We start from the raw sequence: 24,154 nt of genomic DNA, 5'->3' as shown, positions 1-24,154 counted from the left end.
GCAGCTTTAGTCTAGGGGAAAAAGCCCCCAGTGCCCTACACAAAGTACAGAAGGGACCAGACTTTGGTCTAGGGAGGTCTCATGCTTAAATATGAAGTAGACTGCCTTGCCTGACCATGATTATCTCAAAAACCATTTGTTACGAGTGCTGTTACCAGGGAATCACCATCTTCTAACCAAGGTGAATTTCTTGAAGCATTTCCCTATAGCAGGAGCCTTCTGCATACATTTGATGATGCTTGGATGATAAGTAGGTTTGTACTTGGAAGAGTGGGTAAGTGAGACATCACTCTCAGCAAAAATAGAACCCAGCCTGACATTCCTGATCCCACCTTGATGTACCAGTGAATGCTAATTACACTAATGCATTTATAGTTTATGAGATTTCCCAGTGACCTTTAGTTTATCTCCCCCACAACATGGTTTAATCTTGATCTGTTTGTGCTGGAAGAAAATATCACACTTGTTAATTATTCTGAGAAGCTTTAGGAAACAGCAGTAGGAAAGTGCACATGGATGTGTTTCACTTCGTAGCTGACTAAATCAGCATCAGAAATTACCATAAATGAGCAGCAAGGCAGCCTCTGATGCACTTGCTGTACGTTCTTCAGCCTCCTTTTCACAGGCACTTGGCTGCCTCTCTACCAGCTGCTTCACAAGTTTGGTGAGATAGAAAGTTTAAAAACAAACTAGTAAAGCCTGTCACAGTGTCCAAGTTTTGATTCCTGTTCACTGTTCTTGAGCAACATCTCAATTGAATATTTCACCTGGGATTCAAACTCTAGAGCTGGCTGCTTGCGGAAGACACAGTAATTACCAAGGGAGGTGTCTAGGGAACCTTTTAGAAATCAATGAGCAGCACACATCCTCAGACTCACAAAAGAAATTGATTAGCTCTCTAATGTAGTATGGGAGGTTTCTACAGTTCAGCGCAAGAGAGTTCCAATTATGAGTTTGAAGTTTTGTTTTCAAGGATCTGGTGCTATGATGCCAAGATTCACCAAGGCTCTGCTCCAGCTTGGCATGAGTGGGGAGCATGAAGTTTGCAGCTTCTCATGGGCCAGAGATTCAACCCCTGTTTGCATTTGTGGCTTTTCCCTGTATTTGTAGTGGACATAAAGTAGGGCCTGCACTTTGAAGTGCCAGAGTCCCACTTAGGTGACTGCAGCACCCTGTATGAGCAATGTGATGGCTTGGGCAGTTTCCCATTCATTCTGCAAGATGTTAATTGAGCTCTCCAATACTACACCATAGTTGGGCAGAGTTTCTTTTCAAAGAAAAGAGTATTTAAATAGATACCTCATTATATGGTAGAGTTTAATAGTTTGCAAAGTCTCTGCTCCATTAAGATCATATCTGATAGTCAAGCTGGCATATCTGCATGAATGTCAGTTTATACTATCTCAATCTAAATACACGCTCATTTAATTTCGTTTAATTAAAACCCAATAAAAGCAAGACAGATGTAATATAGTTAAAATAACTGCAGCACATTGTGAGCCTAATACTGTGTCTATAGTGTCCGACCTTCAATGAGTACATAATGTATTGAGATGTATAAAATTTAGGTCATGAAGGTCAAAGCAGCTTTGGAGTCTGGCGTAGAGAGGGGGTTGAGGGATAATTCTGTTTCTTCAGGCTCCCAGTATGGTATAAATAGTTAGAGGTAACAGAAGCAGCATGTTTGGGAAAGGTGCTCTCTTCTGACACTCACAGCTATGTGGGCTGGCAGTGCTCTGGGGGCTTCAGGCAGGTCTTTGAACGTGCATGCAGTCAGATCATGTGCCCCAGGGGGGCTGAACGTCAGATTCTTGAGTTCTGTTCATCTTCTGTCAAAGTACTAGAGTTTGTGATTCAAGACATCCAAGGCATCATCTTAGGCTTTTTTAACCCCAGCAAACTGGTGTCTTTGTCAGGAGCAAACGGACAGTTTATAAATCTGCCTTGTATCCTACTCTCCCTCATTTAGTAATTAAATCTATATGTGTAAATATGCACTTCTCCTGTTACACTTTCTAACTGCATAACTCTCTATTTGGAGAGCTTTTTAAACTATTTCTCACCATTACTTAGGTTTTTCTTCCCAAGTAAAACTTAATTCTATTAAAAATCCAGTTTGTGGATAGTTTTGCAAATAAATGTTAGACTAACAGCTATAGAGATGAGAACACAAATAAATACAGGGTTTCACCTCTATTTTCCCAGATCAAGGCAAAAGCAAGGTCTCTGATTCATACTGGTTGTAGCAAATTCTCCCTTGTTCATCTTGCTAATACTTCCCACCTCTTGTGGGAAGGCTGCTGTTCTGCCTGTGACCTGGGACAACTCCCTGTTCTTCCCCTGGGGTGTGTAGCTTCACTCATTGCCTCTCAGACAGTGACACAGGATCTAAGGCCAGCTCTGGGCTGGGAAACCTCCCCAGCAATGCTAACACATTTAAAATCTGTTTGGCTGAACTGATTTTAAAACTGTCCAGGCACTGTAGTATTGCAGGTGATGGCATGAGTTCTGGCAACCAGAGTCAATGCTGCACCTCTAACCACGTTTTAAAATCAGTTAATGATGTGGTGCAACCTCACTCAGTATAGATCAGATTGTGCTGATGCTTTACAGTTCTTCTGTACAGATACTTGGATGAGAAGCTCCTGAGGATTTCAAAGCAACTCAGTTGGAATTCATACTCTCAAAGCTCTTGAGTGTCTCCAATAATTTTCATAGCTGAAGAATTGCTCTTCCACCTTGCTCTTCAAAAAACCTATGAAGAAAATGTCAAATTAGAATAAAAAGCTATTCTGACTGTTAACATAAGTTTTTGCCATGTAAGGGAACTCCAGAAATTCAGAAAGCCTTATCTTTTGTCTAATAAAGAACTTGGTGTTACAAAAAGTATCATTCTCTTTTAAACACTTTGAATTAACTGAATTACAGAACCATGCCCTAGATCCTAGTGTGACTTTCAGACAATTAACTGCAGGTAAAGTATTAGAGAGGACTCTGCAGGTGACTTCAGTCATTCTCTGGAACAATGAAGGTGCCTCTAACACAGAAGCAGTGGGAGCTGGCTCACCATATCACCTGCTGCATGTGGGCTCTCTGAGTTACCAGTAAGCATTTTCATATAGGCTTGATCCTATAAGTCTAAGCACTACTAAGTTGCAAACAAAAGGAATAGCCAACATGCACAGAGCTGACATGCAGAAAGAGGTGGTGTCTCAGTGAAAAGTGGCCATGATGTCCATATCCTGGTAATACCCAACAGATACCAGTATCCAGCAGATATTCAGCTGTTAGCAAGGAACAGCTTCTAGTCCAGACATCAGATAGGCACTGACTTGGGACAAGATGTAAGGACAGCCTAAAAGAATGGAGATCGGGTAGCTTTATCCAAAAGGATCAGGGGACCCACACAGGAATGGAAGTTTTGTCTCCAGGAAGAACCTAACTGCACACCTGGGTCTTGCTGTGTGAGGTGCATACAGCAGTTGTGGAATACCTTCAGACTCCGTGTGGCTTCTGGTAGCCAATAGTCTTTCACTTTTCAAAAGAGTTTCCCCATAACCTTTGCTAGGAAGTAACTAAAAGCACTATTAGAGTTCTCTGGGATTCAGTGGTGCACTGTTCTGGTGCTCAGTTGAGCTAGCAGGAGCCTTGGTTTCTCTGCTGATGTTGCTTTGGAGTGATTTTTTGGTGGTTGAGGTTCCTACAAGGAAGTGGTATGTCTGTAAGCCTGTGGTGAGTTTGTCAGCAGTATGAAGTCCTTTCTGCACACTGGGAAATACTGACACAAATAACCCCAGGGGGTTTTCCAGTCTATCATCCTGGTTTTCCTTGCTTTGGTATCTCACGATATTTCCAGTACATAGAGAATATCAGGGTCTGCTCTTGTTCCTGACTGAGGTGAATGTATGGGGTGTTACTCAGTGTCTGTTATCATGAAGAACAAATAAACTCTCCTTCCTTACGAGTGTTTCAAACCTTTCAAACACAAGGAATTGGGTTTGAAGTTTGATCTTGGGGTGTCCTTTGCATAAAGCAGCCTGATGATGACAGGGCACAAGTTGGCCTCAGTAACCATTTGAGTGATGACACCTCCATCACTTGATGGACTCTCTTACATTGGCAGTCTGTGACCACACTCTGTGTGCTGTGATTTGTCCCTTCGAGGGACACCCTTAAAGGATAACAGCCAGAGATCAATCATCATATGATGTGAAGGATAAAGAGAAACTTCTGTTTGTTCCTTCTGGATGAGGAAATTTGGGGTCCGACTGAAAAGCCTTGTGCACACTCTGTAATGGTGTCTTCTGACTGAAAAGTTAATTTCTTTACTTTGCAAAGGTGAGACACACGTGGAACAAACACTGCAGTAAATACAGCAAGCCTCTGTGTTGCTCCCACAAGAGTTGGATTGTGTTCAGAAGCCAGGAGAATTGGGATTTAATGAATGGAAAAATTAACCGGCCACCTTTAACATTTTAGGGAATCTACTTCAAGTATGCAATTGCTTCTAGAGCTCTGTATAGACAATTGCATAAGAGAAAGGGTTGAGCCTCTGCAGGGAGTAGATAAAAAGGTTTCCTGCAGATCTTTTCAGCTCTAGGACAGAGCAACCAGCCCTGTTTCAGCCAGATGAGAGATAAAGAAGTCATGTTTTCGGCTCCTTGTGCTCAAAGTTGTTGCACCATTTCCATGAGAAGTGACATACATAGTGGTGATGCTTTTCTTAACTCGGAAACTTGAAGGGATAGGGTGGGGGACACACAATACACCAGAGTGGGAATGCCCTAGACCAAACAGGGCAAAAATATCCCTTGGCAAACTTTCCAAACAGGAAAAGAGAAATAACCCTGTTTTCTATGGCTGTGCTATTCCATGCAAGTATCTCTGGGTATATCTGTTCTGTTAAGAGTAGCAGTAGTTATTAAGATAAATAAGTAAGCAGCAGATTATTATTCCAAGAGAGAGATTACCCACAACTTCAGTCACTGCAAGATGTTTCCTGATACTTCAGTCATCTCTGGATAGAAGACATCAGAAAATATAACGAGACATAAAGTTAAAATGGGATAATGTCATCTTGGCAGAGCAAAATGCTAAAATGAGTAGTTTGAATTGCACTCCTGCTTCAAAAAAGGGACTCTGCCTAAAGGAAGGGTAGTCAAAAAAGAAAAAGAATAAGTATAAATATTGTAATTACTTTTTAAGAGGCAAGTTAAATGTGCTTAAAATATGCCTTCTTTGTATTTACAGAAATTCTTTTCTGTCTTTCTTTCCCATTGGGTGATCATTGTTGTGGATAATGGAATGAGCTGTAAATCTGAGATACACGACACTCTTGTATGCATACTGGTATTTATTAATCAATACACTGAACATGATTTGACACACTGTGTCCTGTTTAACCCTATTTTTCTGTCTGTTTAAACTCCTCAGTTTTCTTTGGTAAGTGCTTGGTATTCAGATCCTACAAATCTGCATAAAACCAACACATACCATGAACTGCCTACAGATTCAATTTGCATGAATCTCTCCCTTATACTAACAGCCTTCATATGTGCAAATTAAGACCAAGGGGACAAAAGTGGAGATTAGAAGGGTTCCCTGCCAATTTGCCCAGCTGGAGCTTCTCCATCGTGCTTTAGTATTGATCGTACACTGAACTCAAGACAGTGACCAGTGGAGCCTCCACTTGCTAAATACCTTGACCTCATAAAATGAACCTTTATAGATTGTTGCAACAGGATAATTTAACCTTACTCCCAGAGAAGCCCTCCTTATAAGATACTCTTCATTACAGCATGTAAAATTATCTCCAGTGCCTTATAAAGAGGGTAGGGATTCCTTTCTTCTGCTAATATCCAAATTAGACAGGAACAACAGAGGTCTGGCTAGCGTGCCATTGTTACATTACCAGAAACCACTTCATTTTGAAATATTTCTGTCTGTAAAGTTAATTCTGCATGACATCAATTTCTTTGCCAGAGGGAACCTGATGCAAGGGTTATGCGAATGTGGAGAATGACTCAAAACTGATTTATTACACTTTCCTCTTAGTTTAATGTCTTTGAGTGAGCAGATTTTGTCCCACTGGTCATTCTAACCTCAAAGCCAAATTGCACCAAGTGCCCGCAACCATGCGCTTTGCACCCCTCCTGCCCAGCACACTCACAGTCACACAGCCCCGGGACACAGCCTCCTCCTCCTGTACGAGGAATGACGGGGCACTGCACCATCTCCCCAGTGTCCTCCATCTCAGCTGCTTCAGCAGTGGTGTGGGTGAATGCGAGTGGTGAGGCCAGCCAGCAGTGCCACCTCGGCAGCTTAGTTTGGCCCCTGTTCGTGAGGGTGGGGGTTTTAATGGCAAGATGCAGGGCTGGATGCTGCACTCCTGAAAGCAATGAGCTTTACTAACCTCCTGAGAGTGTCACTCTGACTTTTATTGCACATCAGTTTCTTTTTGTTTATTCCTGTCGCGCTAATACAAATTCTAGCTTTAAAAAAACTTTCTGCTTTTGAGTTATAATTTTTTTTCCTTTCCTCTTTGTACTAATGCTTCTCTCTAATCTTATTTGCATTCAAATTACCTCACCAGGTGGTACACCGATCAGAGGTAAGAATGCTGAAATGTGCCTCCAGTTGTCACGTCACTCCATCTCCTGTCTGCCTTGTCCCTTCTCCTCCGGTGTTTCTCATCTCCAGCTTTTACTCTCAGCCCTAACTCTGCCAGTGCTCTCACTCATCTGCACTCTCCCACTAGTGTGTTTATTTCAGTTGGCTTTTAGCGTGATTTCTTGTAGACTCATCCATTGCAATTTTGCACTGTTGAAAGGGGGTTATTCAACGGAAAGTTTGCAGAAGTTTGGGAGATGCTCCCAGACCTCCACCACAGGAGAGTTGACATCTCTTGCAGCTCCTGGAAGTCTCTGAACTTCCCACACAGTTGGGACCTTCTGAGGTCTTGTGTCTCAGGGGTTTTAGATGGATTGCTTTGGTGTAACTGTATGGAGGTAACATTTTCACAAGAGAATAGTCCAGTTCATCTGTGCTGCTGCTGATGGCCATGAAACTGTACATGGAAGGAGAAAATTCTTGAAAGGTTTAGCAAATGTGACTCTAGGATAAGGAGCACTTTAGTGTTCCTCATGTTTCTCTTTTAAGGGTGCTCACCCTCTAATGTGATGGCATAGTGGAGAACCACTGACCCAGACCCCCCTTTCTGAGCTGGACATTCCGATGGTGTTTTGCATCATTAAAGTTTGTTTTAAATAGATAAATCAGAGATGTATCTGGCTGTTTAAGCCTCATTAATTAAACCCACCCCTGGTATGACAGCCCAGCCCAGTCCCTGGGTAGTTTTCACAGCCTGTGTGCACCAGTAATGACTTTCCAATTGGAGTGTTGTTTTTTTCTAGCCTAAACACTCAAAGCTGTCTCTTTAGATTAACTTTAGCATGTTAATCAGCGTTATGTGCTAAGGCCCTTCTGAATTCTCTTGTGATTTTGGTTACCCCTCTTGATTGACCTCTGGATTTCTTGACAGAATGACTACTACCTATAAATCAACACAATCTCGTTCGTTCAGTTTTCCCCCTTCTCCCTTTTCCTCCCCCTTTTCCCTGAATCACTGCTGGAAGTTAATAATCTTACTCTTGGAACTGGTTCTGTTGCTGGGGGTTAATGTTTTCAGCTCCTGTTAAGTGATTTTAGAGTAAATGTGAATTGCTGTTTGATACGTTTTTCCATTAAGTTGCCTTTGTAGCAAATTGGGTCAGGAAAGAAGACTGCAAACCTTATTTTTATATGAATGGGCTTACATATCTGTCATTCCTCCCTTTGGAACACTGGAGATTGACAGCTGTAATGTTACAAACTCCTTAAAACTATTTCTTCCTCTCCTGTTTCTACTGCAAATGCTAAAATGAAGTGACAGATGGAATGCTAACTCGCCATCCGCGCTGAGCTCCCGGCCGAGCACGCTGAGTGTGCAGCCATCCCAGGGCCTCCCCGCACGCTTTGCTGCATGCCCTTCCTAGCTGATGGCATTAGTGACTCAGCACCAGAACCACATGGATGCTCCATACGTCCTGCTTGGGAACCGATGGCATCTCTGTGAAAAGAACCATCCATCTCATAAAACATAAGTTTCCCGCACCCCCACCCCCTTCCCACCCCCGTTTGAGTCCTGATGAGGTATTTTAAGAGTGTTCTTGACATTATTTAAAATATATGTGTCCTGTTTGAATGTCAAAGATGACATTTCTGTGAGAGCAAACAGAAGCCACGTGCTGCTCTCTGGCTTCTCCTAGAGGACTTCTGTCAGCCTGATGCCTTTTCTTTAAAATGGAGGTCATTGAATTTCTAAAGATAACGACAGATTAGATTAAAGTGCTTTTATGATGGTGAGGTTGTGTCCATGTAGAAGTGACTGTTCTGCCATGTTCTATACCCAGCTGCACTCTTGTTCCTCATTAAGGTAAGTTTGATGCTTTGGAATCCATTAATTTGGTCTGAAAGGAAGGGTGAACTAATTACTCTTAATGAACCCTTTTGGTAATAATGTTCGGGGGGAAGGGGTGGTTTTGGTTTGGTTTCATTTCTGCTGTGACTGTGTTGCTAGGAGTTGTGTGTCTGGAGTTCTTGGGATGGTATCCAAGACATTTCTGTCAGAGCAAACTCACCTGGAGGGAACAGTCTGTGGTTAGGCAGAGGATGACCTGAGATATTCTACCATGGTCTCCTCCAAACAGGAAGAGGTTTTTATCTCTAAACAAACTCGTTTGACCTTACCCACACATATTTGGTCCTTTCTGTCCAAGACATCTCTGGCTTCCCTGAAATGGGAGGAACTCCCATCCGTAATTCAGAATTTCCATTTGTGGCTTCACTCTTTATGCCTATGGGACTGCCCTAGATAGTAATTTAATCTTGAAATCCCTGTTTGCTCATCAGAAGGACATGGGGCTGGTGAATGCCTGTCAGATTAGGCAAGAACTGGCTTCTTGAGGTGACCCACAGATAGTATCAGCAAATCCATGTTTAAGCAAGTTCTGCCTCATTTATATTTTGAAAGAAGAATATAAGATGTTCATTTCCAGAATTTCTCTGCAATTTAACTCACTCAACCTTTTGTAAAATCTGGCTGCATTTTCCTGCTCTGGGCTGTAAGAGAGAGCAGGATGCAGTTGTGTTTCTAGTGGGTGTTGAACTGAGCAGGCACTAGATTGGATACACATGAGGAGGTGAAGAAATATCATCATCTCAGGCATTATCCCTTTCCAGTCAGATTTATTTGTTACTTTTCTGTCACCACAGGAAATATCAGAGGTTCCTATACATAAGAGTATTTCTTCCTTGCAGACGTCAGCGTAGCAGAGGTCTGTCTGAATTAACTTTAGATCAGCTCACTTGGGTGTCAGAAGCTGTCTGGGAAGCCAGGTAAACACCTGCACCAACTTGTGTATAGCTGTAGCTAAACCTTTTCCAGTCCCAAGTGAACTGGTTTAAATATAGCTCCATTATTTCAACGCTATCCTGCGAGCTGGAGCGTAAAGCTATCCAAAGAGATTAGAGGAAGCTAAAAGAATTTTGCTGTCTCTTTTTGAGGATGTGTTTGTACATTTGGTTGTACTTTGTGTATTATAGGATTTTCTTCCTGCTTCTTGAGCTTTTCCAGTCACCAAAAGAAAGCAAAAGAAGAACAATTTTAAAATAAGATCTGCTTGCAGTAGTGTCAGGGGGAGGATGGGTGGGGTAGTGCCTGGAAATGCTTGTAATGCCATGTTTCTTACTGTCACATTCAGATTGACTCATGTCCCTTCAAAAGCACACAGGGGTGTTACTGTGCTTTTGTCAGTGCTGTAGTTTTGCTTCTGAGGCAGAGTCCCACGAGATTCCCTGTACCTGCTAGTGAGAGATCAAAGCATCCTGAAACTCTCCTGTCTAAGAGGAGGCCTCACACTGCCGAGAATTTTGGGTCTCCTTTCCTCCCTCTCTACCTGAGTCCAGCTCCTGGCAGCAGTCAGGTATTATCAGCAGCTGCCTCTGGTGCTCACAAGAGTGATTTCTCAGCAGTGCTGCCATCCAGAACAGGCCCCTTGTATGCCAGTCCCTATCCTTGCAGGCATAATAACGATTATGAACACTAACAATGAAAATACATCTGTAGTTACCTTGTTTTGCATATTTGGCAGTGCCAATAGCTTGTGGAGGCTAGGTACAATACTCTGTAACAGCTGGGAGATGCTGCTGTTATAAATTATCAAATATGGTGAATATGGGAAATGCTTATTTTCATTTTTAGTGACTCTCACATGGTTAGTGTTTTTTCACAGCTCCCACAGCAAGTGTTTGTTATCTCAGGCAGCAGCCAGGATGTCAGAGTCCAACTCTCCCATTGTCAGGGCTTCACATTGTTTCTTTGCCCACCATATTCACATTTACGAGTTCTTATTTGGCCTGGGATTTTCTCTGACCCTCTTGCACAGCTCTCTGGATTTTATTAGAGAAATTCTCCTTCCCCAGGAGGAAACTTTTAGCAAAAGGCTTTGGGACCTGCACCTGAGCACTTGATGAAGAGGGAACTGGCTGAAGAGGGTGCTAAGAATACTGCTGGAGGAGAAGTCAGGTAGTATTTATGTGAAGGAAGCTGATGGGAAACAGGGTGAAATAAAAGGGAAGGGTTTAGGATAGCCATGTGCTCTAGTGTGCAGATGGGCTACATTTACCTCTTTGATGAGAAGAAAGGCCCTGGTCAGGCAGCTGGGTTCATTACATCTGCATTGCAAGTCCTTTCCTTAGATGAGTGCTGTGTCTGCAGCCTGGTTTCTCTGACTCTTAGGTACTTGGAGGAGCATTTAATTCCATGTCTGATTTTATAACCGGGGCAAAAAGTCATTCCCCTCCGGCTGTGAGCCCAGAGGACTGAGGCTGTGAATGCCTTGATAAAGAGCTGTTCCCAGTGTTGGGGATGGAACTCAGACCTGAATTGATACAGAAGAGCATCGCCCCAGGAATGTGGTGTTTGGCTCCATGCAGTGCTCTCTGGGACAAGTTCCCAATGAGCTACAGAGCAGATTTCAGAGAGATCAATTTGTGTGGCAGCTCAGAGCCTTTCACATTTGGGTTGTCACCTGGAGAAGAGAGTGACAAGCTCTCCATTGGCACTGCCAAAAATCATCCCTTATCAGGATCTGCCTTCCTCATGCTTTCTCTGTGCAGGGCACTTTTTAAATGCTTCTTTTAACCACTGTCACTGTAACTAACGATTCTGCCTGAGCACGAGTATATTTGAATAGATAAATATCTTGGAAAGCTGCTGGGCTGTTGTCTGTGCCCAAGTTAAAGAGCAAAAGAAAAGCTCAGAGAGGAAAGGGAAAGGCTGGCAAGGAGATACCAGCAGAGAGTAAAGAGGAATGAGGAATATAAAGTAAGGAATGCTTGTCAGTCAGCAGGGCTGACTCCTGCCCTCAGCCCTAGAAAACTCTGCCTTGTCACCATTCTCCCTGGCACTAGAGAGCAGCCACGGTTTTTTCTCAGGAGCTGTCAGCTCTCTGATAAGCTGAGATGCGTTATCAGGAGCAGGTCTGAGGCACAAGCAAGACTGACATGACATGGCAGTGTGGTGAGGAATTGTTCCCCTCTTCCTCTGGAGCCCTGCTGCAGAGGAGCAGCGGGGGTCGAGTGGTGCTCAGCAGGGACAGGTTTCACTCTGATGTGCACGTGCTGCTGCAGAGCCCCCCAAGCTCCCAAACAAGCTGTTCACTGCTCCTCTGTGTACTTGTATCCGTGTCCTGGTGGTAGATGGTGTTCATACATCCACCAAAGCCCTGCTGTCTGATTGCTTGTCACGCAAATGGGAACGAGGCAACTGGCACGGGAGCACTGGGGGAGTCCATGTGAGAAGTCTGCAGTAACATCCTGTGTGAACGAGACCTCACTCAGCAACTTATGCAACATAAATCCCAAAGTAAAGAATAAAAGTAAATCAGCCTTCCTAGCCTTGGTTTGCAGGGGCGAAGAAGATTATGAGATGTTGACAGGGCTAGGAATAGAAATCAGATCCTTTGCACTTGTCAAGGCAAAGAATTCACTGCGCTTTTGAGCGTCTTTGGATGCAGCTTCCAAGAATTTCAGGGAAAGATGCTACTCAGAAGTCAGCTCTTAACTTTCCTGTACTTCCTGTGTCCTGTCCAGCCTAGACATGAACCCACCAAGAGATGATGTCTTTCTTTCTCTAGGTTCACTGAACTAGAGCTGAGAGCATTTTACAGGAAGTTTTTTCCCCAAGTCTCAAATGCATCTGTGTCTCCAAGTTTCTGATTTCAGAAATGTCTGAGCTTTTTAACTTTATTCATAAATCTTGGTACTCTGAGACACCCTACCCTTTCCTGGATCCATCACTTAGTTGTAGGTTGTCCTTCAAGAAAACCCCTACAGCCCTGCTGACTGCAATCACTTTACCATGATCCTTGCAGTTTGTCCTGGCTGTCAGTTGTGCTGCAGGATCTCTGTGTTTGTCTAACGATGATTTATGGCAGTACCTATCTTCTTTCTGTTTCGTATGAGAGGTTTGTGTTAGCTTCCTTCTGCTCTGGGTTCTTGTCTTCCTCCTGACATACCATAGTTAAAATAGTTGCCCAGTGTCCCTGGGCAGTTTGTAGGCAGTTGCTGACACATTGCATGTTTCTAGTATGATTCTAGAAATTGGTCCATGTTGACAGCAATAAAAGCATTTCTTTTGAAACTCCCCTCATTTTCTTCATTTTTTTTTCTTTCTGCTATTGAGGTCCCTAAAGATGAAAAATAGTTTGATTGACATTCAAGAGGCAGGGTGATCATGAGTATAAAGGGTAAAAAAATACCACTGATATATATTAAATGGCTAAAAGGGTCATACAGAAAGGTCTGTGTTTATGGCAGAATTATCTAGGACTCTGATATTTTTTCTAGGTAGGCACCACTATCACTTGAAGCTGGCTCTGCTTCCAGCCCAACCTCTTGGGTTTTCTGTTAAGCTTGGGTATATTTTGCAGCAGACAACTTTTCCCAGACAAGTTTGATGGAGGCACTTGAAATGAGCTCTGCAGCACATGCATGCCCAAGGAATGATGAGCAGAATTACAAAGCGGGGGTAATATATGGTGAGTTCCAAGAAAATCTTCCTGACAGAGAGCATAACCAGGCAGTGGCATCAATTCCTTGAGGAAGTGGTGAAAGACCTATCACTGGGCACATTTAAAATGGGATTGGACACAAGACAAGTATCTTTACAACAGGGAGCAATCCTGCCCTGGCCCCCAGGGATGCATGAGGTAATCTAATAGGTCTTTTCCATTTCTAGATTCTCTGATTCTCTGTATCTTGTCAATGCTGGGAAACTTCGTCCTGCTCCACTGCCTATCATGCTGCTGTCTGCTTGAAGATGTTTTTCCCAGACAGGGTGTTGAAATTCACTGTTCTCCTTGAATTAAGCAGCAGAACTTTGTAGGCTTCAGCCTGTGTGTCGAGAGTGCTGTGGCCAGGCAAGCTGGCAGGTCCTTTTGTTAGTAGGTGGAAAGACTTTTTGCAAACGAGCTTTCTCTGTCTAGCTGAAGCCTCATTTCCAGCACTAATGCAACAATAGGGAGGGCTCTGTACATCATTTTTATTATATGGCAGAACCCAGGGAAGTTCATTTTTCCCCATGACATATAGACTTATGCTACAGTCTCAATTTATCCTTCTAAATAATGTAGGTGGCAGCGGTTGATTCACATTAGTTTTTCTTCTGTTCTGATGATATGAAAAACTGAGTTTGACCTCTGCAGCTTGAACCAGCAAGAAGGGAGAAGGCAATTTCACCAGCTATTCTCAGTGCGGCTCTCAGTGGTCATTTTGAATGGTGGCGGGCAGAAATGAGTTCAGATCATTACAAGCAAAGGGGTTAACATTTTTTAGCTTGGTATATGGTTTGTGAGCAGAGTTCCCTTCTTGCAGGCAATACTAACCAGCAGAATCTGAGCACTTGGGGGCACTTAAAAAATTATTCCCACAATGCCTGGGGAAAGCAGGCTCAGCAGCAGCCACTTCAGTGTCTGGCCAGAGGCCACACACTCCTGCAGTGCCAGGTTGCTGTCATATGCATCCTGCTTCTTTCTTTCTCTACATCTCCATCTTTTAGTCTGCATATGAAGCCCAGTTAATGGAGTTTAGGTGTGACCAGTTGTGCAGTCATCTGTGCTAGGCAAGAATTTGGATGAAAGGCCAGGCTGCCAGGCTGAGTGCTGCTGGACACCAGTGGAATATGCTGAGTAGATCAGAGAAAACCAGCTTAGACCATCGCTCACTGCCACATCATCGGTACTGTACAGGTTCCCCATGTAAACTACTGTGCCCTGACAATTGCTACCATTATTTACATGTGCCCCTCATGCATTTGGCACTTTGGGGATGGGATCAGATCATGTCCCAAAGAGTGTGTAGTCTGGGATAAGCAGCTATTCCTGACCCAAAGCTGGGGAAGCAAGCACTGCTGGGATAAAGGGAGGGTGGCCTTCACACAAGCACTGTGCAGCAATTCAGGTGTTTTGCGTTGGTGTGTATCTCTCATGTCTCAGACTAACTTTCTGATGTTTTTGTATTGTATATGATGAAATCTGAAAAAATACAGGGAGCACTAACATGGAAAAAGCTGACGAAAGGCAAAGTGTTTTCTCAAAAAGAGATGTCTTTTTGAGACATCACCAAGGAATAGTGCTGAGGTGGGAGGGATGGGACTCTGCCAGTTTCTGCAGGAAGGTTGTAATTTGTTGAGTGTTTGCTAGGCTTTGTGTGAATCAGATAAGAAACAGCTACAGCTAAGTGTGCATTGTGCTTGCCTGTTTTGATTAAAGACTTATTAAAGGTCCTTTTATTAGGCAGGAGTCCCATATGAAGCTGTAATTAATATGTATGTATGTGTATGTTTTCTTCCTTTATTGAAGCAAAAAAACAGAAGTAGTTGGGGTGGTTAGAAATAAATCAGTAATTGGTTCCCTGCACATTAGAAAAACAACAATAATCAATTTCACAAGTTTCTAACAGCAGACTGGGTACCTTTGGTTGCATGCTGGTACCTTGTGGGTCCAGGGAACATCATGAAATATTTATCCAGGAAGATACATTAAAAGTGTGGGGCATGGCCTTCCTTTTCAGAGGCTGTTGGTTTGATTACCAGATTTTCCATAACCTGAATTGTCTGTTTCATCTTGTTTGTGTACAGGAGCTCTGCAAATAGAGAACAGTGAGGAGTCAGACCAAGGCAAATATGAATGTGTTGCAACCAACAGTGCAGGAACCCGCTACTCTGCCCCCGCCAACCTTTATGTTCGAGGTAAGAGCACCTTGCACCCAAGGAGGTCACTCTCTTCCTTCCCAAAATCTCCATGGTTTTCAGTGAAAGGAGAATGTTCCCTGCCTTCATGCCCTAGTTGCACTGTGGATTGTGTGGTGGGGCCTTTTGTTCAAAAAACAGCAAGTTGTTTTCAACAATATCTTTGATCCACGTTGTATTTGACTCACAAAGCAAATCTGGGTTTGCTGTTTATATGGTGTTACGTGAAATACCGAAACATGAGCAGAGTGGGAATTCCTTTCTCTATTGAGCTCCTTAACTTCTGTGTCATAGTGTAAACTGACTGTGGTGGAGTAGTGTAAAACTGGTCATGCTCTGATCAGCCAGAGGTGCTCAGATATACTGAGCCAATATTTAGGCCTCTGCTTTGGAATGTGTTCCTTTAAAAACTGAACAGCTTTGTACAGTTGTCCTAATCCATCTTATATGCATCAATGATTGAGCCTCTGGGTATTAGTGGCTCACACTGGGAACCTGCTGGAAATTAGCCACAATTCATGTAAATCAATTTTTCTAATGGTTATGCTATGTTGCCAATTTAAAACTGTTTTAAACATACCAAAATAACTAGATTTTATATTAGGATAGTCTCCTGGCAGTTTTGTTGCTCTACATTGAAGGTGTTTGAATTAACTTGGAGAGAAGGAAGTGCTGAATTCCCTGTACACTTTCTGTTAATTTCAGCAAGAAAAAAATGTCCTGCTTCATATGAAACTCTGTAGAACCAGAGCCATTGGTCAGGAACCCCCTGGGAAATGTAGTTACGGGTTTTCCCAAGAAAAGAAAGAACATTCTTGTGCTAGTGCTTATTAGGAAGTTAGAACTAGATTTTATTTCCATATAGTAAATCAACCCAGACTAATAGTAAAATCTCATATTCATTTGTTCCTTCGTCTGATTTAAAGAAAGAAAATACAATCTTAAGGCTGCATATGTATTGCTTAGTGTGGAAAGAGGACATGAGAATGATAAAGTCTTCTCATGCTGTGTGTTTGCTTCTTCTAGGAGTGGCTTCTGGCATTGTATTTGTTGTTTATTATGGGGGACTGCTTTTTTATTTTGCAGCCTAATTTGGATTATAAGAGTCTTTGGAAGACTGAAGTATCCAATTAAGCATATTCAGAAGATGAAGCTATATCTATGCAGTGGAATCACTCATTTCACTCTCACAATGTATTTATGCATGATTTTAAATTCCCTGTATTCTTGCAATTTCATTTTTCAGGCAAGCTGTACTAAAACTCATCCCAGATTGACCCTTTGCTCTCTGAGAGAAAGGATTCTAGTTACCAGGTTGGCTGTTCTTGCATAGGTTTGTGTGGATATCCAGCTGTATTGCTGCAGTATTTGGGATGCTTTCGCTTCCTGTGACATGCTCAGACTGTCAATGTTCTATTTTCTATAGACATGTGGCTGAAAAAGGCACAAAGGCTTCAAGAGGTAGAAAAGCCTCTTCTTAACAACTTTACAATTTCTTACTAATGAACGCTCTTTGTTTAGCAAATGAATCCCAGAGGACTGAGGAGTGTACTGGATTTTACACTTGGCTTGTGCTCAGCAAGGTTCATCTGTCCTGTTGGGGCTGAGCATGGGCTGTGGGTGGTCTGCACATGTGAGAGGATCCTCATGCTCACCAACAAAAGCATGTTCTTTGACATATGTTTTGCTGTTAACTGTCACTTTTACACATAAATGTTTTTGGAACAAGCCTTTTTCTTGCACATAATCTTTACAATGTGAATCTCCAACTTATGTGATCCTGTTAAAGTCCTTCTCTATATTTAAGACATGACACCCCATAAATGATGATGATGTTATCAGATTATATTTCCTGTGCATACTGGATCCTAGTATTTTTGCTTACAGTTTCTGATAACAAATGTTCTACAAAAACAAACGGTCTTATTGTTACTACATTAGTTAAAGACCTCTAAAAGTTAATCAAACAGAGAACAGTATTTTATTTCTTTAATGCAAGGAAAAAAATTAAAACATCTTACTTTCTTAGGTCTGGGATGCAGGATGGAAATGCCTGATTTTTTTATTTTTGTGATAGTCCTACAGTATTGTCACTAGACACATCCATGACTTGCAGTAGGATCTTTAGGAAGTTCCTGCATATTTACTAGAGAGGACATATTAATTAATGCTAAATTACAGTGGAAGTTAAGTCTGTGGGCTGCACTGCCACTGCTTGGTGGTTTTATAATGATTGACCTCATTGTAGTGAATACCCAGAGTCGTCCACTTCCTTGGGAAGCATGGCTGAGTGCTGAGCAGCAGCACTGATTTCCAGTCTGTGTAGTTCTTGGGACTGCTTTTGCCTGCTCTCGTTTACAGCCTATTGCTTTTCTAATAGTTCAAATGTTTGTTTGTCTCTTGACTCTTGGGATTTATGTTTTTGATCATATTCTCCCCTTTCTAGCCTCCCAGGTAATCCTTTGTGAGTGGGCTGCGTTAGAAAGCACAGGCTCATTAGCATCTTTATACTTTTCACGCTAACAAAGGAAGAGGCTGGGTGCTGAGAAGGAGTATCTGGGCACTGCTCAGGGCTTTCTATATCAATGGAAAAACAGGAGGAGGAAGGAGCAGGCTACACCAGTGTCTTGTCTCTGTAAATCCTTTAGAGCCAGCACTTCTGCACAGATGGACTTCATTAAAAGTTAAAACATTTCCACACTAGGGATTTGTAAAGGAAAATGGATGCATTTTCCTTGGAGCTATTATTTTCATCTTACTAAGTGTGCTGGAAAGCAATCCTCATAAGCCTTCTGCCTCTGGACTGATGGGTCTATCTGGCTGCTGCTGCTGCAGAGCTGGGTTGGAGCTGGGATCAGCACTGGGAGCTGACTGCCTCCCACTGCTGGAGGGTGGCACAAAACATCAGAGGAGCAAGAACAAGGTGAAAGCAAGAGCAGGGAGTGTGCCAGGGCAAGGTGGCTGGGTGGACCATAACAGGGACTTTGAAGGGAGCACAGTGGCACATTCCCATCCTGCCCTTTAACCACAAGCACGTTTGCCAGTGCTAGTCTGGATGTTCTGGTTACCACCATGAAGGAACACTTGTCCCTTTGTGGTCCGTGGTTGCATCTACCACAGTATATTGTAACAGTGATTAGATTTGGGACTTGATGGTGCTGCAGGGAGAAGGGAAGGGAATAGAAACATGGAAGATGTGATTCCTCTAATCCAGAGAGCTTACTGTCTAATTTGGCAGCAAAAGATCCAAGACGTTGATTCAAGACATTCAAGAAATTGATTTAAAAGTAGAAGGCAGATTGGACCTAGTATGGGGGGTGGGGGGGAAAGTGGTGTCATTTTGTCATGTTCACTGGGAGTATAATGTAATTGCACTGATTCACCTATACTGTTGGGGTTTTAGGAACACATTTCACTTTTAATTTGCCTACAGCTTCAGGGACATTTGCACGAAGAGAAGCATTTTCAGCCACAAGTCTTGTCCTGTGAAATGCCTGTGAAGATAGTGGCCTGTGTGGTGCACCCCACAATAGATGCACTGTTATTTTCCTCTTCTGCTTTATGAGGGGGTTTTCTATCCTTTCCTTTCTCTACACATAAAGCAAATGAGTAGGAAGACTGTATGTAAGAATACACTGTGGAGTTCACTAGAAGTGTTCCCCAGTGCTACTTACAGTAATGAGCAATGCCAGTGCTATTAGAATAGTACTTACAGGAGCCCTGGCTGCATACTTGACATCAGATGAGAAATCTGCTGCTCAGTTTGCTTTTCTTAAGTGCTGTTTTTCAGGCCTCCAAGGCACAGCCCAGTGGAGCAAGTGTAGTGAGTTCTCTGGCCCAAAATGCTACACATACTGTAGAGAAGGAGCTACACAGCTACTTTTTTTAAAAGGCCATTTAAAACTGAATTATCTGCTTTGTCCCCAAATTGCAAACTAGTAAATCAGACTGCAGTAAATAGAAATGGTATTACTGCAAAAATCTGTGCTTTCTTGATCTGCCTTTTGAAAGGCCTGGCTAGTATTTCATTTGGCAGCAGGGAACCCTTCTTGGAGTCTGAAATTTTATTTCCCAAATTTCACCAAGGAGCCATCACCCAAAATGAAATTCGGATTGCAGCTCTGTCCCTAGCAGCAATTCTCTAGCCTCTGCAGGGTTTTACCCTTGAGAACTTGGCAGTAGCTTAGGCTCAGACACGGAGGGAGCTCACTGAAATGGCTACTTTTGGCTATATGATACTTACTGCAGCAGGGACCTTGTGTAAATAATAATAATTCTGAATGACTGACATGGGCCTGGAGCAAGAAGGCTTGACGCCTCTAAAAAGAACATTTTCTGCTTATGTAATATTAAAGCAGCTAAAATAGCAACAGCAGTCAAAGCTCAAGGCTATTGCCAGGAGAAGAGTAAAAGCTGAGGACAGTGGTTGAACAGTCAGCAACCAAAACTGGAGATGTCTGAAAAATGGCTAAATAACAAAGGAATACGTTTGTTTACAGCCCAGCTGTATGCACACTTCTGGCAGTGTGCTCTGTTAAACCTGCCTCTCCTCAGGGTTGATGAGGGTGACAGTACTTGACCAGAGAGGGGCAGTGCTTGAGGGCCTGGCAGTGATCCCAGGCAAGCAGAGAGACTTGGGAGGGTGATGCCTGGATGACAGGAACCATGAAACAGCAGTTGAATCAGACTGGATGCCCCAGCTGCTGCTCTGGACAGATGTGTGCCCTGGACCATCAGAAGAAGTCAAGGCAGGCTGTGCTAGAGGCCACAGAGCATAGCCCTGAGCAGCTGCTCCATGCCTGAGGAGCCTGAAGGGCCAGGACATCCCTGTGTGCTCTGCACAGTCCTGACCTGCAGTGCAGCAGAGACCAGGGACTCTGCTGGAGGAAACGCACTCCTTTTCATGGAATTGCAGTATTTCTCATTTCATGTCCTCTGCCCCACGCTGAAGCTGTAGCTGTGACCCACGTCAGAGCAGCACTAGGGTGGGCAGGTGCCCCTTGGCTGGCTGTGAGCAGGCTGGGGCCAGCACAGCTGGGGCTGTCTGTGCCACTGTGACACTCACCCTGTGGCTTGTGCTGCTGTCACTGCGTATCCTCACACCCGACTTCAGAGCCAGAGAAGAACATGGAGGCTTCTGCCAAGTTTTCTCCTCCCCAAACATTACTATCAATATTTTTGTCATATTTTCTCATAGCAAGGAAGTGTGTTCACCATCAGTGTGTTTCTGTGAGCATTCTGCTGTGCTGTAATACTTGTAATGATCATGGTTTAATAAATAATAGTTCTTTGTCCTTCAGCTAGCACATTCCAGCTAAAGATTCCAATGTGCTTTATAGAACTCAACTAAATAAGCTTAACAATATTATTCCTTGCAAAGTCCTTTGATGGTTCAAAGTGCATTGCAAGGCTCAAGTCTTATTATTTGTAAAATGACCTTTATGGAAAATAGAAGGAGAGTGACTGGTGGCTCAGTGTATGATAATGCAACACAGAAATGTACTTGAAAACCTCTTTCCCCCTCCTCCCCACGTGACCTGCACAGACATCTGTGGAACAATTAGGCCTGCATATCTGTGCCAACTAAATGTCCATTTCCTCCCCTTCCATATCCACTTGAACAAAGGACTAAGAAATACATCTCTGGTGCTCTGAGATTTTCTCATAATTGAATTCATGCATGCATGTGTGTTCACTATGAATGGGAGAGGATGTTTGGGCACCCTGAGCATCCTGTCAGTCTCTCTAGGATGGAATATACTCATCACTGTGGCATGAGAACATTGTTCATCAGATATAATGGAAGGTTGTCTTATTCTCATGTAATCTGGCGTAAAAAAGACAATCTGTCCTTTTGTTCCTTTATACCACTAAAAGCTGTAAAGGATAAAATTTGATTTATGTGGTATCCTTGAGACACAAGATGTGCTTTTGGAGATAAGCAGAAACAGGTTCATTCCCCTCCGGGTTTTTGTTAACCTCTCTGTCTTTTGGATTCCTGAGTGTCTGGGTTGGCCTTTATACTACTGCCTTGCATAGCACCAGAGGGTTTTCACACAGGACAGTTGCTGGCAGTGCACGGTAGAATTGCAATACCAGTTGGGATAATGAACTTTCTTGATGCTTTCAGGGAAGTATTAGCTTCCCACTTTGAAAAGCTTTGGAAATGTGTTCCTTTGTTTGAGCTAGTGATCTAAACTCTCAGACCTGTGCATTCATGTCCCGGCCACAGCCACCTGCCTTGTTTCAGGTAGCTAATGACCAAGACTATTCAAAAGCAGAGCCCCCCATAAATCCAAATTAATTATTTCTGCAGCGAGCTGCTGTGGTTAGAGTATTGCTGCTGCTGCACAGACAAGCACAACTATGGCAGAGTAAAAGCCAAATTCAATTGGTATAGGAATTTCTGTAGAGCATGAGAGCCATCTGACAGTCAGGACTGGCAGACGTGTCTGATACGGCCTTGCTCTTTGCTTCTTTGCTGTTTCAGCTTGGATCTCAAATGGAGCCCCGTTTTTACCTTCTAGAGCTTGCTATCCTTTGATGGCTTTTCTGCTGTGACTTGACTTGCACTTAGACTGGTGTGTTGAGCTTGGCTGCCAGGCAGCTCAGGTTCATGAGAACGCAGCAGCGTGCCTAGTGAGCTGTGGTGTTCTGCACAGGGGATACTCTGGGTAACCCCAGGCTTAAATCCTCTGCCTCTGTCCCTGCATGGTGGGGAGGCAGATGTTATTTACCATCACTGCTCAGTCATTTGTTCTGTAAAAAAGCAGAAAAACTGTTGATAAAACATGTTTTTTACCTTAGGAGTGACATGGATAGACAGTTGGAGATAAGGTACCATGTGAATGGAACCTGTAAGGAGATGAAACTTTCAATTTACCATTTATCAGGTTTATCTCAGATAAAGCAGCAGCTGTTTAAGCCTTAACTAAGGGAAGAGCAGAGAGAACTTTCTTCCCAGGTGTTCCCTCTTGCTTTACAGCTCTTCAAAATAGCCTGCTACTGATTTTTATTGCTTATAAGCCACTAATATAAAATAAGATTAAGAGATAATCCAGCAGTTAATGACAAATAGCAGGTCCTAAACTTGCTCACATTTGACAAACCAGAAAGTAATCTGTTTGAATTAGTGTGTTTCACATGTGTCTCCTGACCTTTCCAGCTCTAAGTGTCAACACCTGTGGAAAGCCACTGCTGGAGCCTACTCCTGTCCATGCCAACTGATGCAGTGTGATCCCTACCAGATTCCCCAAAACAAAGCTGCTGACTGTCCCCCAGCTGGAGCAGCACCCCTCACTTTGCCCCCAGGCAGGCCAAGTGGCACCACAGTGAGTCCCCTTGCTATGCTGGGGTCCATCCGTCCCTCCCAAGGGCAGGGGTGGGCTCTGGGGTCTTCAGCAGCAAGGACTGGTATTCCTGTAGCTGTTCCAGCATCATCCCTCAGTCTCACACCCTTCACCAGCCTCTTGCCCATCAGTCTCACAGTCCCAGTGGGTGCAGTAGGTTGGTCCATGCTGGCAGCACTTGGAATTTGTGTTGCCCTATTGTGATATTAGTGCTGCTTTCCAGAAAGGCAGCCTTCCACAAGCACACCTGGTTTGCCAGAAGCTCCGTCCTTCCTGAGCAAGGGCAGGAAACAAATCCTCCCTGTTGGGAAGAACTGAGCAGAAGGCAGGAGCCCCTCATGTCTGCTGAAGCCATGCAGATATGATACACTCCATTAGATTAGGAAATAAAGTGCTGGCTTGGGAGCAGCAGTAAAGAGGTTCCCTCCCATCACAGGGTCTCACAGGATCAGATGAGCCTTATGCTAAGGTTTTGTCGACCAAGAGGTAAATCCCCTTTCTAAAGCAGGACAGAGGAAACCTGGACTTTAAGCTTAGGACTGTTTGTTTTAAAGATGTTGGGGCTCCTTGCTGGATGTGGCCCTCACTTATGGGCCAGATAAGCTCTGAGTTGGCTGGTTCAAGTCCCTGGTATCAATTGAATTGAAAAAATGTAAATAAGTGTTTCGCTGTTCTCCAGCAAGCTCCATTACACTCCATAGGCCACTGTGGTAGCTGTTACTGGCAGCTTGTTGCCTTGCCTGTACTGTGTCAGTGTTGGTTAAAATCCTGTCCTCTGATTGCTGGAAATGGCTTACTGTACTGTTGCACTGTATAATGCCACATGCTGTTCTCTGATTTGCAGTGTTTCTGCTGGAAAGCAAATTCCTTTCCCCACCTTCTCCTTCCCCCATCAAAAATGTGACTCATAAGCAGTCTTTAACTATCAAATCCATTTGTGTATTCTCTCAGCGAGGGTTCGATTACAGCTGGTATGCCACAGATCTGTAGCTGCAGTGAGGTCACTCCTGCTAGAGAAATAAGATCTCCTTTGTCTATAAGGAAAATGCAACTAACCTTCTGCTGTCTCTCCCGCAGGAACAAAAACTGGGAGCTGCTCAATTCTCTGGGTGCTTTTGTCCTTCTGATTTCTTGTCCATCTCTCACTCACAGAACAATGTGCCAGTGAGGCTCTCAAAACTGAGCCCAGCTGAGACTGTGCATGTCTGTCACTTGCCTAATACCTCTCTGCTGCATTTAGCTCTTTGTTTGGAGAGAGGGAACAGCTCTTCATGGTAGAAGATATTTTGATTCACCACTTGGAGCATTTCTTTCATAATTTATAAAATTTGGATTTACATATATGGTCTTCCCAGTGTGTGGTCAATGGTTTTGAAGTGCCTTTGCCATCATTTCTGTAGCTGGAGTGGGTGTATGGGAGCACATGTGTGATGGCTGGAGTCCTTTGCTCTGTGTG

General features: G+C 43.4%; 1 protein-coding gene across 20 annotated transcripts in view; it reads left to right on the top strand.

The window, feature by feature from the left end:
* PTPRF (protein tyrosine phosphatase receptor type F) overlaps positions 1-24,154 on the top strand; it is a 378,262-nt gene that overhangs the window by 273,178 nt on the left and 80,930 nt on the right. For 10 of the 20 annotated variants that reach the window (XM_033067370.1, XM_033067369.1, XM_033067386.2 and 7 more), the window contains exons 7-9: positions 5,434-5,442; positions 6,593-6,610; positions 15,239-15,349. In XM_033067370.1, coding sequence (XP_032923261.1) covers positions 5,434-5,442; positions 6,593-6,610; positions 15,239-15,349 — 138 coding nt within the window. Of the gene's footprint in view, positions 1-5,433; positions 5,443-6,592; positions 6,611-8,236; positions 9,436-15,238; positions 15,350-24,154 lie in introns of those variants that run through there. The other 10 variants (XM_033067389.2, XM_033067382.2, XM_033067388.2 and 7 more) reach the window with 3 other exon arrangements.

The sequence above is a fragment of the Catharus ustulatus genome, chromosome 9 (assembly GCF_009819885.2).
Source record: "Catharus ustulatus isolate bCatUst1 chromosome 9, bCatUst1.pri.v2, whole genome shotgun sequence".
In the NCBI taxonomy this organism is placed as follows: Eukaryota; Metazoa; Chordata; class Aves; order Passeriformes; family Turdidae; genus Catharus; species Catharus ustulatus.
Note: the sequence above shows the minus strand (reverse complement) of the source record. Positions and strands in the feature narration are given on the sequence as shown.